Raw genomic sequence first — 19,578 nt, forward strand, 5'->3', positions numbered from 1 at the left:
TCTATCTATCTATCTATCTATCTATCTATCTATCTATCTATCTATCCATCCGGGGTAGGGGAGGGGGACAGATTTATTTTAAGGAATTGGGTCATGTGATGGTGGAGGCTGGCAAGTCCATAATCTGTAGGGTAGGCTGGCAGGCTGGAGACCCAGGGAAGAGTTTGAAGGCAGGCCTCTGCCAGAATTCCTTTTTGCTCAAGGGAGGTCCATCTGTTTCTAGGAGCACCTTCCAGTGATTGGATGAGGCCCACCCACATTATGGAGGATGATCAGTTTTATTCAGCAATGGTATCTCATCTAAAAAAAAACCTTCACAGAAACATCTAGAATAATGTTTGACTAAATATCTGGGTGCCATGTCCTAGATAAATTGACAAACAAAATTAATCATTACAGGAAGTCATGTTCCCTTTTGGGCTAGGGTGGTCCCATCTGTAAAATCAACTGCATCCTACATCAAACAAATAGATCTCAATAACTCTGCAAAAATCCATCTGTCCCTCTGAGGAGAAGGAAGATAAAGGGGGTTATTATTCCCTGGCCACTCTACATGATGTACCCTAATCTGAGTTTGTCCTTGGCTTCTCTTACTACTGCTGTAATCCACACCATATTTTTAAATTTGCTGGACCAATAAAATGAGGCAAAGGCACGTTCAGATGTTTATGAGAACAAGGAGATAGAAAAGGGAAAGTTCATATTTTTTCAGTGGCTTTTTCATGGCTATTATAGAGATTCTCAACCATGCATCTCCATATGCTTCAATAAAATGATCTTTTCTTTTCATTTAACATGTGTTTAAATTTTTTTCCAGACCTCAATGTCTGAAAATAGGTGCGTGATGGGCTGAACTGTTCCCTCTACCTATAACTAGTTGTTATAGTTCAGGTGCAGGCTGAAGACTGAACAGCAGACGCCGCAGACTGTGTGATGAGACACAACAATGAGAATGCCGCTGCCAGGCTGTGAGGATGAAGGGAGATACCAATGGAAATGTGAGGATTGGTGCTCAGTTTCTTCCACTTACTCTCTCAGGTCGCTCTCTACCCGTCCCCATCCTGCTCTGTGCCTCAGGAAACTGACCTTTGATGGAGGCTCTGGCCGCTGGTTGTGGTGTGGGCTTCACCAGGGGGGAGCAATGGTAAGAAAGGGGTAGGAAAGGGGAAGAAAGGTCTGGATATTTATTGGAGGCTGCCTCCCTGAGAGGTCACACTGGACTAACCGTGTCCCTCGACCCGGGTCATTGCTACTCTCAGCCAGCCTCTCTGTAGGACTCCTGGTTGCCAGTCAGGACCCCCTTCAGATCTAGTGCATCCTGCCTCAGTGTTCTGAGCCCTGGCATCCTGCACTATCCTGGGGGCCACCCTCTTCCCGGGCCACAACTTGTGACTAGTCCCTTTATTAAAAGCTCTTCTATATATCCAGGCAAAACTCTAATTCAAAAAGATACATGCATCCCTATGTTCATAGCAGCACTGTTCACAACAGCCAAGACATGGAAACAACCTAAATGTCCATCGACAGATGAATGGATAAAGAAGATGTGGTACATATATACAATGGAATACTACTCAGCCATAAAAAAGAATGAAATAATGCCATTTGCAACAACGTGGATGGACCTAAAGATTATCATACTAAGTGAAGTAAGTCAGAAAGAGAAAGACAAATACCATATGATATCACTTACATGTGGAATCTAAAATATGGCACAAATAAACCTATTTACAGAACAGAAACTGACTCACAGACATAGAGATCCAACTTGTGGTTGCCAAGAGTCCGGGAGGGATGGGCTGAGAGTTTGGGGTTAGTAGATGCAAACTATTACATATAGATTGGATAAACAACAAGGTCCTATTGTATAGCACAGGGAACTATATTCAATATCCTGGGATAAACCATTACGGAAAAGAATATTAAAAAATGGATATATGTGTATAGCTGAGTCACTTTGCTGTACAGCAGAAATTAACACAACATTGTAAATCAACTATACTTCAATAAAAAAATAAATTTTAAATAAAAGCTCCTCTAATTATCTAATTTGAGTGTGCTATCTGTTGCCTGCTGGGACTGACTGATAAGGTATCCAACATAAGTTATTAGTTTTCCCTTTTTTGGAAGAGTTGGGATAAAAGAAAATCCTCTAAAACATTTCTGAGTGTTTTGCAAACCATAACTAACCAAATACATTGTGACATTACTCAGCGTTCTTTAAGCATCCATGTAATCATTTCCTCCATAAATTCAAAGCCCAACATGGATGTTCTTTACCATGCCATGAAAATTATATCCTTAATGTTTCCATTTTATTTCGTTTCAAGGAAACTTAATGCTGAATTCAGTGACTATTGTTAATAATTAATTCAGTCGTGTCTCCAGTAACAACTATTTCACTGCTCCTCAAAACGTTTTCTAAGCTAGTTTTCATCCTATTTTTGCTATTGTCTTTTTTCACTGTTTTCAGTCTGGCAAGTCATCTAAATTCTTTTGGGAATAAGGAGAAAATACATCCCAATTAATAATACTTTCAAAATAAAAATTGAGGCTGGATCAGCAGTTAAACTACTGGAAAGGACCAAGAAACCCAGGTGCACAAGGCTTCACTTGAAAATGAGCCCCAGAGGCAAGAGGCAAAGTACCAGGAGGAAGGCAGGTCCCACACAACAGGCACTGGGTCCACACAGCACATCCATAACCAGGCCCATCTTTCCACCCACTGGAAGCAACCCCAGCCCCGGATCCCATTTCTGTTTCTTCTGGTCCCTGTGGAGTTTAACGGACATTTAGGAACAGCCTCAACTTACTCTTGGTGTGGGGCTCCTGTCTTGGTCAGCAGAGTCAGCACAAAAAACATGAAAATCACAAAGACCACGAGACCAACCCAAAATCCAATCACAATGGAATCTGCAAGACAGTTAATACTGGGATTAGTATTTCATAGCAGCATAAAACTTAAATAATTGAGGAACCTCTGCTTTTTGATACATGAAATGAGAAAAGACGTCAACAATCTTCTGAGACAATCTTGACCCATCAGTCACCAGGGGACAGGAAAGATGTAGGGATAAGGGAAGAGTCTGTGCCTCCGGATTTCTGTCTCAGGTACTACTAAGAGATGTCAGCCCTCCAGACTCTTGGTTTCCACATCCCAATGGAGGAATCTAAGACAGAAAATGGGCTGTCTAGGTCCTCAAGATTCCACTGAAGTGTTTTGAGTTAGAAAATCCAATTTTTAGCAGAAACTGCAATATGAAGTTTAAAATGACTTCTGATTCAAACCAACCCAATTTTGTATTTTCACACATGCTCCTGCTGGCATAACTCAGCTCTTCATTACTTCTTGCAGAGAACATACAAATGGCCTCCTGAGTGCTCTTCCTGCCTTTGGCCTTTCCCTGTGCCTCATCTCTATACAAATCTGCTTTCTCATAGCTCTGATAATATTGCTCTTTTATGAAAAAGCTTTCAACGAAAATAGACCTGACCTTTTTCAGATTAGAAGAGATTCCATATACAAAGAACTTGTACAACGTCTGGCATCTGAGAAAAAGGTAGCCCACATTTGCAGGCTATTATTGTTAAAATGATCATTTTCTCCCAGTTTACCCCTACTTTAAAACTCATGTTTCCAAGTGGACTAGGGAACATTGTATCCCTGTACTTATCTGAACTCTTAGGCACAGCTTCCTAATACCCACACCTTTTCAGGGGCCCGTACCTTCACCAGCTGGAACAACTGTCCCCAGGCTGGAGCTAATGAAAGTCTATCTATCCTTCAAAGCCCATTCCTTACACCATCTCCTTCACAAAGCCTAACCTCCCCAACTGATGTGCTTGCTCCCGCCTGTGAACCCCATGACATTTTTTGTCTGTACTTCTCTACATGGGTCTCTCCTTGACCCTATCATGGGTAATAGTCACTAGCGTATGTCTCTCGGATGGGCATGAGACCAGGCTGTCTACCAGAACCTGGTACATTATTAATAGGGTCTTAAGTCTGGGAGAGGCAACAGAGTTGAATTATTTTACATTTTCTGATCTGTTCTAAGAAGTTTACCTATGAGGCAATACAATGAGGATACTTAGCAATTAAAAAAAAAAGGTGAACAGAACTTATACACTAAATGTGTTTAAATACAAAGCATTATTCTAACTAAATTATAAGTATATAGTGCTCTAACATGAAGAAATCAGATTAGTAATTTACTTCACATAATTCATACTTTCATTCTACATATACTATAGCCTAGGGGTTAACAACTTTTATTTAACAACATTTATTCAGCACTCTGGATGCAAAACTAATTTATCTTTTCCGGGGTTAAGAGTGCCAAAGAAACAGGAATTGTAGATTTTGCCTTACCATCTAATGGAAATGAGGCCTAAACAAGACATAAGGACAAGTACCAAAAAAAACACATGTGCACAAGTGCAACATGTAACAAGAGCATCTCAGTTATGGGGCCACAGACTGCGAAGCATCATTGTGCAGATAAACAACAGCTCAATGCCCTACACTCCATCAACTGCCTGCATAGTAAAAGCAAATTCTACAATGACCCACCAGAATTAAAAAATCCTCAGGTGAGAAGTTAATGTAGTCGTGTTGATTCATTTTCAAATCTGTTTACTAGGAAGGGGTTCTCATGAGGACAGCTTTCACACCGCCAATGGTGGCTGGATCCCTATGAGTCCTCCAGTCCCCTATCCCAGAGTGGGCAGGGATGGAGGAGAGTGCCTTTGACCCAGGCTAGTCCCTTGCCCCCATCCTTCTAGTGACCCAGGGAGCGGATCAAAAAGCAACAATAACGTGGGACCTGGGAGGGTCTCAGCCCTCAGCCAAGTCACGAGGGAACAGAGTGGGAATGAGGAGAGCTTTGGTTAGAATTTGAAAATCCCCGTGATCCAATGGCATTTTCAGATGTTTTCTTGATAATGTGGTATCCACGTTTCTCATCACAATATGCTTTAAGCAGCTTTGCTTATTCACATTCTTCTTCAAAGGAAATTTTGCTTCCTCAGATTATTTCCATTAACTCTCCTCTACCTCATCCTCAGTCACATGGCCCAATCCCAGGGCACTTTCTCACCCTGAGCCCCTTTCAGAGAATATCAGAGATCTCCATCTCATCCCAGGAATAACCAAACTCTCTTGAAGTTTTATTTATATGCCAAGTTTCACGGACGTGAGCATTGAAGTAAAAGGAGGAATCCAGAGCCTCTGGTCTTCCCTAAAGCACCCTTTCTTGGAAGGAAGTCAAAACAGAGGTTTACATAGAGTGAGTGAGGCTCCAAGGAGCCCAGTTCATTAAGGAAGCCAAGAAAGCCTTCCACAGGGGGTTCTAATAGAGCCAAACAGCTACTTCTGTCCTGTCTAGAGACTGAGCTACTTGGAGACCATTATAGAAAGAGGGTAGAGCAAATTGCCCTAGAGGAATTCCAAATAGTATATATCATAATAAAATGACTTTCCCTTAGCCTGACCTCTAATGAATGGAATGAAACAGAGCTGAAAGCTGACAGCTGCACGGTGTTCACTGGTATGATCTGTTTCTCCATGTTTTCCACTATAGGGGAGGACGAGAGCAGCAACTATCCCATCCTGTTTCCCCTCCCCTCCACCCCTCACACCAGGCAGAATGGCCATCATCAAAAAGTCTACAAACAATACATACTGGAGAGGATGTGGAGAAAAGGGAACCCTCCTACACTGTTGGTGGGAATGTAAATTAGTGCAGCCACTATGGAGAACAGTATGGAGGTTCCTTAAAAAACCAAAAATAGAATCACCATATGATCCACTAATCCCACTCCTGGGCATGTATCCAGAGAAAACCATGGTTCGAAAGGATACATGCACCCCAATGTTCATTGCATCGCTTTTTATGATAGCCAAGACGTGGAAGCAACCTAAATGTCCATCGACAGAGGAATGGATAAAGAAGATGTGGTGTATGTGTGTGTGTGTGTATATATATATATATATATATGTATATATATATATGTGTATATATATATACATATATATATATATACACATATATATATACACACAATGTAATACTACTCAGCCATAAAAAAAGAATGAAATAATGCCATTTGCAGCACCATGGATGGATCTAGAGATGATCATATTAAGTGAAGTAAGTCAGAGAAAAACAAACATCATATGATATCACTTACACGCGGAATCTAAAATAATGATACAAATGAACTTATTTACAAAACAGAAACAGACTCACAGACTTAGAAAACAAACTTATGGTTACCAAAGGGGAAGGGTAGGGGGAGGGATAAATTGGGAGTTTGGGATTGACATATAAGCATGACTATATTTAAAATAGACAACCAACAAGGACCTACTGTATAGCACAGGGAACTCTGCTCAATATCTTGTAATAACCTAAATGGGAAAATATTTTGAAAAAGAATAGATATATATGTATATGTATAACTGAATCAGTTTGCTGTACACCTGAAACTAACACAACATTGTAAATCAACTATAGTCCAATATAAAATAAATTTTTAATTTTATTTATTTATTATTTTTTCTAAATTTTTGGCTGCACCATGCAGCATGTGGGATGTTAGCTCCCCGACCAGGGATTGAAACCACGCCCCCTGCATTGGAAGGTGGAGCCTTAATCACTGGACTGTCAGGGAAGTCCCTAAAATAAAATTAAAAAAAAAAAAAAGAATAAATTGTGACCTTTCCACCTCGTGGTTGTATGAAAAATGAGGGTTAATGCTTAAATTGAAAGAGAGGGTTCAGGACACCAGAGCCAGCACTGTCTTCACACCACTTCTGGTTCCTATGGTGTTAGGGTCAGTTCTGTGGTATGAATTCCTGGCAAGGAGCCGACAGTGGGGTTCTAGTATTTGTCTCTACTGTGCTCCCGATCACACGTCTTACTCCAAGCCTTCACTAGCTCTAGCTCTGTTTCCTATCTTGATGAGCCAGCTTCCTGCTGACTCATCCATGTATGTATCTGGCATTATCTGCAAGTTGGCACATGACAAAAGTACAGACTGTGGCCACCACTGATGGCTCAGAATCAGAGGATGCTCCTTCAGTCTCATCTCAACACAGCTGCCAGAGTGGTCCTGCTAAAATGTAAACTCATCGACTCACAGGCTTTTGCTTCTGCTTTTCTAAAAAACCATGTCTCACCTAGCCAAGCCCTTCATAAATGCCCCATTTCCTTTCCTCCCTAAATTTATAACACAATTCTTGAGAGATCTGTCTGTACATACTGTCTCCAGTTCCTCTCCTCTCATTTTTTATTGAACCAATTCTAGCAGTTTTTACTCCTAACACTCCACTGAAACTGCTTTTAAGGTCATTGCCAGTAACTTCTACACTGTAAATCCAAGAGTCAAGTCTCAGCCCTCGACTTACTTGACCATAATAGCTGCATGTGACACATTCCATGGTCTCATCTTTTTTTTTTTTTTTTTTTTTTTTTGGTGGTATGCGGGCCTCCCTCTGTTGCGGCCTCTCCCGTTGAGGAGCACAGGCTCCGGACGCGCAGGCCCAGCGGCCACGGCTCACGGGCCCAGCTGCTCCGCGGCATGCGGGATCCTCCCAGACCGGGGCGCGAACCCGGTTCCCCTGCATCGGCAGGCGGACGCGCAACCACTGCGCCACCAGGGAAGCCCCCATGGTCTCATCTTTGAAACCCTTTCTTCAGTTGGCTTCCCGGAAACCACAATCACACAATTTTCTTCTTGCCTTTCTATAAATTCCATTCAAACTCTTTTGCTGCTTTCTTCTGAACATCCCCCAATTTCTAAATGCTAGTGTGTCTCTGGGCTCAATTCTGGGACCTCTTTAGTTTTCTAATCAATACTCATTCAACCAGCCTCTTGGGTTTGAATATGCTGATAACTCTCAAATTTATACCTTCACTGTGCACCTACCTCTCCCCTCATGTCCTCTTGGAGGTCTGATGGATCTCAACTGAACAAGTCCAAAAGTGAGCTCCTCATGATGCTGTTTCTCCCAGTCTTCCCCATCTCAGTCAATGGCAATTCATCCTGCCAGTTACTCAGATCACAAGTTTCAAATCATCCTTGGCCCTTCTCTTTCTCTTGCACCCTACTGCCAATCCACTGACAAATCCTGTCAGACCTATCTTCAAAAAGATCCAGAGTATATGTACTTCTTACCACTCTACTGCCCCCACCATGGTCCAAGTCACCTCAGCAGCTGCCTGGATTTTTGCAAGAGCCCTCTGCCTGGTCTCTGCTTCCAATCTCATCCCCTTCCTTCCCCAGCTGCAGAGTGATCTTACTGAAACCCAAGCTAGGTACCACCCTTCTGCTCCAAACCCTCAAATGACTTCTCAGAGAAAAAGTCATAAGTCCTTAGCTTGACCTCTAAGGCCCCAGTGCCCTCTTCCCCATCACCTGACTTTGTCTCCTGATGTTCTGCCTCTCATTCACCCCTCTGGCATGAGGCTGACCTCCTCATTGTTCCTTGTGTGTTCCATTTTGCTCTTGCCATGGAGCATTTTCTGGAATGTTCTTTCCAAGGTATCTTATAGCTCAATCTCTCACTTCCTTCAGGTCTTTTATCATTTTTCTCCTTCTCAGGAAGGCCTTCCATGGCCATTCTAGCTATACTTTCACCTCAACTCTCCACATCTCCTTTCCCTACTTTATCTTTTATCACCATCTGGCATAGTTCATCTATTTAACTTACTTATTATCTCTCTCTCCCAGTAAAATGCAAGATCCATAAGAGAAAGTGTTTTGTCTTTTCTGTTCACTGTTGTGTCTCCAGTGCTTAAAATAGTGCTGCACATAACAGGTACCCAACAAATACGTGCAAAATGAATGAATGAATGAATGTCTATTCTGCTGGTACCCAATGTATGTCAGATATATGTCCACTTCTGATAGTTATAAGGTTTAATACCAGATCCAAAACTGAAGGCAAAAGGAGAATTTACAATGACCATCAGAGGTTGTTTCTCAGATGAAAGACCCTTTGGAGGTAGGAATCTTAATTTCAGCAGGCAGGAGAACTTAGTCTAACTAGAGATGTAGCTATTGCTGCTCTGAAGATCCATTCAAACAAATGAAGGTAATTGCTATGGTCATTCCTATCTTCATAAGTGCTTCCCATTGAAATGACTCACTTTTATTCTTTTGAAACTGCACCTAACTGGCTTTGAATTTTGCTCAGCCAAACAAGGAGGCACACCTGAAGGCCAGAATTACAGCATTTTAAAGTGGAAGAGACTATACCAAGGTACACACTACAATAGTTGACTTACTTTCCTGTATGTCTTGGGGTTTGTTCCTGAAGCTAAGGGCCTCTACTTTAATCAGATCTCTTAATCAAAACAGTAAGGACCCACCCAGGAATTTTTGGGTTTTCCTAATGGGAATGTTAAAACAAAAGCATGCCTTATTAATGATATAGTGAGTAAAATAAGTATGTAGTGTATCATACTTCTCCCTACCTTTTACAGGAATTTTTTCCAGCTATAATCATTTCTAAATGTAATATGCCCCAAAGAGATTTTCAACTGTTTTTGGAAATGCACCAACCAAAACTATAGCAGCAGGCTGTTTTCTCTGCCCCTTAAACTAAGAAAAAGAGACAGGAGCAAAATGACACAAAAATAAAATCTGTGTCACCAAGCTGTAAAAGCTTATATTACAGGGAAATATATGGCAATTTGCCCAGTCATTTTGATTTCCACTAAAATTCTTAACAGCAAGTATCCTTACCTACAGATTTTCCCAGAAAATAACAGATTAAAGAATCAAAATAAGTTAAAGGGGGTGATTTCACACCCTGACAGCAACAGCCCTTCATCAGATAATTGATGACAGTACATCCTAATGGATTCCATGTACTTTTTTTTTTTTTTTACTTCCACAAAGAACTACTGAGAAGACATCAATACAGGAATGAGCAAAAACATTTAATTATTACTATTCACTTCAGGGGTAAAGGATATATGGTTTAGTTAATGATTTTTAAGGAACAAAAATAGAAAGCTCTTCATCCAGGAAATTAGTAACTCCGAAGCCCTTTATAGTCCCATCGCTGGAGACCAGAGGGCAGGAACGAGTCAGGGTATCACTGCCCCTGTCCCTCTAATTGTCCAGCCAGATGCTCTGCCACAGCCATCATCAGTCAGTAGCATGCAGGCCCCAGGACCTATACATGAAGCCCTGGCTCTTGTGGTCCTTCCTGCAATGAGGGAGTGGGAACAAAGGCTAAGCACTTAATTAGCTGGAATTGGGAGTTGACCACGATGGAGACTCAGGAGGCTCCTGAGCTCCCCTCCTCCCACAGACACATGAAATATACAGCTACATATGGAGCAATTCCCTCTGAAAGAGATCCAGAAACTGGCTGAGCAACTCCTACACATTTGACAAATGATTTCCTACTCTCATCCAAATGAGTAGGAAAGGCTGAGACACACCCTTGCCATTAACCCCACCCCCAGCACAGCAACATAGCAATCTGAGGTAACCCCCAACTCCCACATTCTCCCTGAGGAAGGGTTTGGATCACACATCTAGAGCCCCACTGGAAGCAGTTCAAGATGGTGGTGTAGGAAGATCCTGAATTCACCTCCTCCCACAGACACAACAAATCTACAACTACATAGGGAATACTTCCTTCAAAAAAGACCTGAAAACTGGACAAACAGAGCCTCCACAACAAAGGATAAAAAGACAGCATTGAGACAGTTAGGAGATGCAGAAACACAGTCTCACCAAAAGAAAAATCTCCACCCTAGGTGCAGTGACCCACAATTGGGAGGGATCTCAAAAATACAGAACTTTTCTCTAAGGAGTGAGAGGGTCTGTGCTCTATAGCAAGCACCCCAAATCTTAGATCCTGCATAGGAGAGACAAGCCCCCAAAATGCCTGGCTTTGAAAACCAATGGGGATTATGTCCGGGAAAAACATAGACCTGTAGGGAATGGAGAACCTGCTTTTTAAAGGGCTCACAGACTCCCTTGCCCCAGAATCCAGCACAAAAACACCCATTTGAAAAGCACCTGGAATATTCATGAAGGAGACCCATTAACTAATCTTCAAGCATCTGCTGGAAAGGCAGGAACCTGCTGGGACTCTTTCTGGTGATAGACACACTGGCAGATGCCATTCTTGTGATTTCATTCTACCTTGCTAATGCCAGCACTGGTGGATGCCATTTTGGAAGTCTCCCTCTAATCTGCTAGTGCCAGTAGGTGTGGTCCACTGAGAGCTCCACCCACCCCTGTGCCACAGCTGCATGCCACAGCTGGGTTGGGCAAGACCCCTGCCCACCCCTGCACTGCAGCAGGCTGGCACATGCAGCCCATACAGGGGATGCCCCTTGAGTGCCCAGCTCTAGTGGCCAGGGTGTCTGGGCCCCACAGGACTTCCTACACAAGGCGACTCCTTCAAGACTGGAGGAGGCAGCTTTTTGGCCCAATACACAGAAACAAACACAGAGAGTTACTCAAAATGAGGAGACAGAGGAATATGTCCCAAACGAAAGAACAAGACAAAACCTCAGAAAAAGACCTTAATGAAAATGGAGATAAGCAATCTACCTGATAAAGAGTTCAAAGTAATGGTCATAAAGATGCTCACTGAACTTGTGAGAAGAATGGAGGAACACAGAAGAGCTTCAACAAAGAAAGAGAAAATACAAGAAAGTACTAAACAGAAGTTAAAGAGGTGAAGAATATAATAACTGAACTGAAAACTAAACTAGAGGGGGTCAACAGCAGACTGGATGAAGCAGAACACACCAGGAAGACAAAGCAATGGAACTCACTAAGACACAGGAGCAAAAACAAAAAAAAAGAATTTTAAAAAGTAAAGATATCTCAAGGGACATTTGGAACAATGTCAAGCAGAATAACATTCACATTATAGGGGTCCCAAAAGGAGAAGAAAGGGCCAGAAAGCTTATCTGAAGAAATATTAGCTGAAAACTTTCCTAGTCTGAAGAAGGAAATAGACATCCAGGTCCAGTAAGTCTAGAGAGTTCCAAATAAGATGAACCCAAAGAGATCCACAACAAGACACATCATAATTAAAATGATAAAAGGCAAAGATAAAGAGAGAATCTTAAAACTAGCTAAAACAAAACAAAAAAAACTTTACATATACAAGAGAAACCCCATAAGGCTATCAGTAAATTTTTCAGCAGAAACTTAGCAGGTGAAGGGAGTGGCATGACATATTCAAAGTGCTGAAAGGAAAAAATTCCAACCAAAAGTTCTCTACCTGACAAGGTTATCATTCAGAATTGAAGAGATTAAGAGTTTCCCAGATAAGCAAAACCTAGAGGAGTTCATCACCATTAAACTGGACTTACAAAAAATGTTAAAGAGACTTCTTTAAGCTAAAAAGAAATGGCACTGATTAATAACATAAAAACATACCTGAGTAAAAATCTCACTAGAAAAGGTAAGTCAATAGTAAAGGTAATGGATCAATCACTTATAAAGCAAGAATGAAGATTAAAAGACAAAAAATAGAAAAATTAACTAAAACTAAAATAATTAGTTTAAATATGCATAAAATAAAAAATGTAAAAGATGTCATCAAAAATATAAAACATGAGGGAGGGAGTAAAAAAAAAAAGTAACCTTCCGGAATGTGTTCAAATTTAAGTTGTTATCAACCTAAAACAGACCATTATATGCATAGGGTGTCATATGTAAACCATGGTAGCCACAAACAAAAACTTATAGTAAATACACAAAAGAAAGAGGAATTAACCTAAACATAACACTAAAGACAGACATGAAACCACAAGGGAAGAGAGAAAGAGAAAAAGAAACAGAGAGGAACTACAAAAACAATCAGAAAATAATTAACAAAATGGCAATAAGTACATATCTATCAGTAATTACTTTAAACATAAGTGGACTAAATTGTCCAATCAAAAGACACAGAGTGACTGAATGGATAAAAAAACAAGACCCATCTGGATGCTGCCTACAAGAGATCCACTTCAGAAGTAAGGACACACACAAATTAAAAGTGAAAGGATGGGGAAAGATAGTCCATGCAAATGGAAACTAAAAGAAAGCTGGTGTAGCTATACTCATGTCATACAAAATAGACTTTAAAACAAATAATGTAATAAAAGACAAAGAGGATATATATAATGATAAAGGGGTCAATGCAGCAAGAAGATGTAACACTTAAAAAATATATATGCACCCAATATAGGAGCTCCACAATACATAAAGCAAATATTAACAGGCCAAAGGAGCAAAATTAACAGCAACAAACTACCAGTAGGGGACTTTAACACCCCACTTACATCAATGGATACATCATTCAAACAGAAAATCAATAAAGAAACATTGGGCTTAAATGACACACTAGAGCAGACAGATTTAATAGATATATACAAAGCGTTTCATCCAAAAGCAGCAGAGTACCCACTCTCAGGTGCACATGGAACACTCTCCAGGCTAGATCACACGTTAGGCCAAAAAACAAGTCTCAATAAATTCAAGAAGTTTGATATCATATTAAGCATCGTTTCCAACCACAATGGTATAAAACTAGAAATCAAATATGGGAAGAAAATTGTAAAACCCACACAAATGTGGAGATTAAACAACATTTAATCTGAACAACCAATGAATCTTTGAATAAATCAAAGGAGAAATTAAAAAATACCTAGAGACAAATGAAAACAAAAATATGACATACTAAAATCTATAAGAGGCAGCAAAAGCGATTCTAAGAGGGAAGTTCATAGCAATACAGGTCTACCACGAGAAACAAGAAAAATCTCAAATAAACAATCTAACATTACACCTAAAGGATCTAGAAAACAAAGAACAAAGTTCAAAGTTGGCATTAGGAAGGAAATAATAAAGATCAGACCCGAAATAAATGAAAAAAATAGAAAGGATTAATGAAACTAAGAGCTGGTTCTTTGAAAAGATAAACAAAATCAACAAGCCAACAGCTAGACTAACCAAGAAAAAAAAAGAGAGAGAGGAATCAAATAAAGTCAGAAATGAAAGAAGAGAAATTACAACTGATATCACAGAAATACAAAAGATTATAAGAGACTCCTAAGAACAATTATATACCAACAAATTCAACAACCTAGAAGAAATGGATAAGTTTCTAGAAACACACATCTTCTAAGACTGAATTATGGAGAAATAGAAAATCTGAATAGACCAATTACTAGTAAGGAGATTGAATCAGTAATTTTAAAAAACTTCCAAACAAACAAAAGTATAGGACCAGGCGACTTCACTGGTGAATTCTACCAAACATTCAAAGAAGATTTAATACCTATGCTTTTCAAACGGTTCCAAAAAAATTAAGAGGAGGAAATGTTTCCAACTCATTTTACAAGGCCATATTATCCTGATACCAAAACCAGACAAGAATATCAAGGGAAAAAAATCACAGGCCAATATCTTTGATGAAAATAGATGCAAAAATCTTCAATAAAACATTAGCAAACTGAATTTAACATACATTAAAAAGATCATACACCATGAACAAGAGGGATTTATTCCAGGGATGCAAAAATGGTTCAGTATCTGCAAATCAATCAACATGATACACCACATTAACAGGATGAAAGATAAAAATCATATGATCATATCAATTGTTGCATAAAAAGCATTTGACAAAAGTCAACATCCATTTACAAGAACTCTCAACAAAATGACTATATTAAGAGACATTTCTCCAAAAAGACATACAGATGGCCAATAGGCATATGAAAAGATGCTCAACATCACGAATTATTAGAGAAATGCAAATCAGAACTACAGTGAGGTACCACCTCACACCAGTCAAAATGACCATCATTAAAAAGCCAACAAATAACAAGTGTTGAAGACGGTGTGGAGAAAAGAGAACCCTCCTACACTGTTGGTGGGAATGTAAGTTGGTGCAGCCACTATGGAAAACCGCATGGAGGTTCCTCAGAAAACTAAAAATAGACCTACCATATGATCCAGCAACCCCACTCCTGGGCATATACACAGACAAAACTATAATTCAAAAAGATACATGCACCCCTATGTTCATAGCAGCACTATTCACAATAGCCAAGACATGGAAGCAACCTAAATGTCCATTGACAGATGAATGGATAAAGAAGATGGGGTACATATATACAATGGTATATTACTCAGCCATAAAAAAGAATGAAATAATGCCATTTGCAGCAACATGGATGCAACTAAAGATGATCATACTAAGTGAAACAAGTCAGAAAGAGAAAGACAAATACTATATGATATCACATATATGTGGAATCTAAAATATGGCACAAATGAACTTATCTACAAAGTAGAAATAGACTCACAGCTATAGACAACAGACTTGTGGTTGCCAAGGGGGAGGGGGGAGGGAAAGGGATCAAGTTAGAGTTTGGGGTTGGTAGATGCAAACTATTACATTTTGAATGGATAAACAAGAAAGTCCTACTGTACAGCACAGGGAACTATATCCAATCTCCTGTGATAAACCATAATGGCAAAGAATGCATGTATGTGTATAACTGAGTCATTTTGCTATACAGCAGAGATTGGCACAACATTGTAAATCAACTATACTTTAAGTTTTTTAAAAAAGTATTATCTAAGTACCAAATAGAAACACCATGTTTTGCAGGGCTGTTTATAAGAGAGCAAAGCTTTTTTGGTACAATTTAATATGGCTTATAAACTTATATAATGTTTTCTTGAACGAGTTCTTGGATGCAAGTTGCTGAGATTAAATGTAACAGGACAGCATGGGGAAAAAAATAGTGGGTATGGAGGAAATATACCTCAACTTAATAAAAGCCATGTATCAATATAACAAACCCACAGTTAACATCATACTCAACAGGGAAAAACTGAAAGCTTTTCCTCTAAGACCAGGAACAAGACTAGGATGCCCACACTTGTCACTTTTATTCAACATAGTATTGGAAGTCTTAGCAATTAGACAAGAAAAAGAAATAAAAAGCATCCAAATTGAAAAGGAACAAGTAAAACTTTCACTATTTGCAGCTGACATGATACTATATGTAGAAAACCCTGAAGACTCCACCAAAAAACTGCTACAATTATAAAAATGAATTCAGTAAACTTGCAGGATACAAACTCAATATACAGAAACTCTGGTATTTCTATAAACTGATAATGAACATTTACAATTTTATCAAAAAGAATAATATACCTTAGAATAAATTTAACCAAGGAGGTGAAAATCTCTATGCTGAAAACTGTAAGACTCTGACAAAAAAAACCTGAAGAAGACACAAATAAATGGAAAGATATTCTGCATTCATGGATTGGAAAAATTAACACTGCTAAAATGTCCATACTATGCAAAGCAATCTACAGATTCAATGCCATCGCTAACGAAATACCAATGACATATTTCACAGAACTAGAACAAATAATTCTAAAATTTGTATGGAACCACAAAAGATCCTGAATAGTCAAAGTAATCTTGAGAAAGAACAAACCTGGAGGAATCATACTCCCTGATTTCAAAATATACTACAAAGCTATAGTATCCAAATAGTATGATACTTGCATAAAAACAGACACACAGATCAATGAAGAAAAGAGAGAGCCCAGAAATAAACCCACACATATATGGACAATTAATCTATGACAGTGGAGCCAAGGACATAGTATGGGGAAAGGACATTCTCTTCAATAAATGGTGTTGGGAAAACTGGACAGCCACATGCAAAAGAATGAAACTAGATCACTATCTTACACCATACACAAAAATTAACTCAAAATGGATTAAAGCCTTGAATATAAGACCTGAAACCATAAAATTTCTAGAAGAAAACATAGGTGGTAACCTTATTGACATCTTTCTTAGTGATGTTTTTAGAGATCTGACTCCAAAGGCAAGGGAAACAAAAGCAAAAATAAATAAATGGGACTACATCAAACTAAAAAGCTTCTGCACAGTGAAGGAAACCATCATCAAAACAAAAAGGCAAGGCTTCCCTGGTGGCGCAGTGGTTGCGCGTCCGCCTGCCGATGCAGGGGAACCGGGTTCGCGCCCCGGTCTGGGAGGATCCCACATGCCGCGGAGCGGCTGGGCCCATGAGCCATGGCCGCTGAACCTGCGCGTCCGGAGCCTGTGCTCCGCAACGGGAGAGGCCACAACAGAGGGAGGCCTGCATACCACAAAAAAAAAAAAAACAAAAACAAACAAAAAGGCAGCCTACTGAATGGGAGAAATCTGTAAATCATATATGCAAAAGGAGTTAATATAAAAAATATAGAGAAAACATACAATACAACAACAAAAAACACACACAACTCTACTAAAAAATGGGCAGAGGATCTGAATAGACATCTTTCCCAAGAAGATATACAGATGGCCAAAAGGCACATGAAAAGATGTTCAATATCACTAACTTTTAGATAAATGCAAATCAAAACCACAATGAGATATCACCTTACAACTGTTAGAATGGCTCTCAAAAAGACAAGAAATAGCAAGTGTTTGAGAGGATGAGAAGAAAAGGGAACACTTGAGTGCTATTGGTAGGAATGTAAATTGGTGCAGCCACTATACAAAACAGTATGGAGATTCCTCAAAAAATTAAGAATAGAACTACCATATGATCCAACTATTCTACTTCTAGGTATTTATCTGAAGAATATGAAAACACTAATTTGCAAAGATATATAAACACCTATGTTCATTGCAGCATTATTTTTTTATTTAATTTAATTTTTTTATACAGCAGGTTCTTATTAGTTATCCATTTTATACATATTGGTGTATATATGTCAATCCCAATCTCCCAATTCATTCCACCTCTCCCCCCCTGCCCCACCACTTTCTCCCCTTGGCTCTTTCAGATTTTTCATCATTAGTGTATAGGAATGCAAGAGATTTCTGTGCATTAATTTTGTATCCTGCAACTTTACCAAATTCATTGATTAATGAAACTAGATCACTATCTTACACCATACACAAAAATTAACTCAAAATGGATTAAAGCCTTGAATATAAGACCTGAAACCATAAAATTTCTAGAAGAAAACATAGGTGGTAACCTTATTGACATCTTTCTTAGTGATGTTTTTAGAGATCTGACTCCAAAGGCAAGGGAAACAAAAGCAAAAATAAATAAATGGGACTACATCAAACTAAAAAGCTTCTGCACAGTGAAGGAAACCATCATCAAAACAAAAAGGCAAGGCTTCCCTGGTGGCGCAGTGGTTGCGCGTCCGCCTGCCGATGCAGGGGAACCGGGTTCGCGCCCCGGTCTGGGAGGATCCCACATGCCGCGGAGCGGCTGGGCCCATGAGCCATGGCCGCTGAACCTGCGCGTCCGGAGCCTGTGCTCCGCAACGGGAGAGGCCACAACAGAGGGAGGCCTGCATACCACAAAAAAAAAAAAAACAAAAACAAACAAAAAGGCAGCCTACTGAATGGGAGAAATCTGTAAATCATATATGCAAAAGGAGTTAATATAAAAAATATAGAGAAAACATACAATACAACAACAAAAAACACACACAACTCTACTAAAAAATGGGCAGAGGATCTGAATAGACATCTTTCCCAAGAAGATATACAGATGGCCAAAAGGCACATGAAAAGATGTTCAATATCACTAACTTTTAGATAAATGCAAATCAAAACCACAATGAGATATCACCTTACAACTGTTAGAATGGCTCTCAAAAAGACAAGAAATAGCAAGTGTTTGAGAGGATGAGAAGAAAAGGGAACACTTGAGTGCTATTGGTAGGAATGTAAATTGGTGCAGCCACTATACAAAACAGTATGGAGATTCCTCAAAAAATTAAGAATAGAACTACCATATGATCCAACTATTCTACTTCTAGGTATTTATCTGAAGAATATGAAAACACTAATTTGCAAAGATATATAAACACCTATGTTCATTGCAGCATTATTTTTTTATTTAATTTAATTTTTTTATACAGCAGGTTCTTATTAGTTATCCATTTTATACATATTGGTGTATATATGTCAATCCCAATCTCCCAATTCATTCCACCTCTCCCCCCCTGCCCCACCACTTTCTCCCCTTGGCTCTTTCAGATTTTTCATCATTAGTGTATAGGAATGCAAGAGATTTCTGTGCATTAATTTTGTATCCTGCAACTTTACCAAATTCATTGATTAGCTCTAGTAGTTTTCTAGTGGCATCTTTAGGATTCTCTATGTATAGTATCATGTCATCTGCAAACAGTGACAATTTTACTCTTCTTTTCCAATTTGTATTCCTTTTATTTCTTTTTCTTCTCTGACTGCCGTGGCTAGGACTTCCAAAACTTTGTTGAATAATAGTGATGAGAGTGGACATGCATGTCTTGTTCCTGATCTTAGAGGAAATGCTTTCAGTTTTTCACCATTGAGAATGATGTTTGCTGTGGGTTTGTCATACATGGCTTTTAATATGTTAAGGTAGGTTCCCTCTATGCCCACTTTCTGGAGAGTTTTTATCATAAATGGGTGTTGAATTTTGTCAAAAGCTTTTTCTGCATCTATTGAGATGATCATATGGTTTTTCTTCTTCAGTTTGTTAATATGGTGTA

The 19,578-nt window shown here is 39.3% G+C and overlaps 1 protein-coding gene across 1 annotated transcript in view; it reads right to left on the reverse strand.

The window, feature by feature from the left end:
• The window catches only part of MRAP2 (melanocortin 2 receptor accessory protein 2), a 39,262-nt gene that overhangs the window by 12,033 nt on the left and 7,651 nt on the right, over positions 1 to 19,578 (reverse strand). Inside the window, exon 2 of the mRNA XM_007103818.2 lies at positions 2,814 to 2,913. Within this exon, the coding sequence (XP_007103880.1) occupies positions 2,814 to 2,913 (100 nt within the window). The remainder of the gene's footprint in view (positions 1 to 2,813; positions 2,914 to 19,578) is intronic.

This window comes from Physeter macrocephalus, chromosome 10 (assembly GCF_002837175.3).
Source record: "Physeter macrocephalus isolate SW-GA chromosome 10, ASM283717v5, whole genome shotgun sequence".
Classification (NCBI taxonomy): domain Eukaryota; kingdom Metazoa; phylum Chordata; class Mammalia; order Artiodactyla; family Physeteridae; genus Physeter; species Physeter macrocephalus.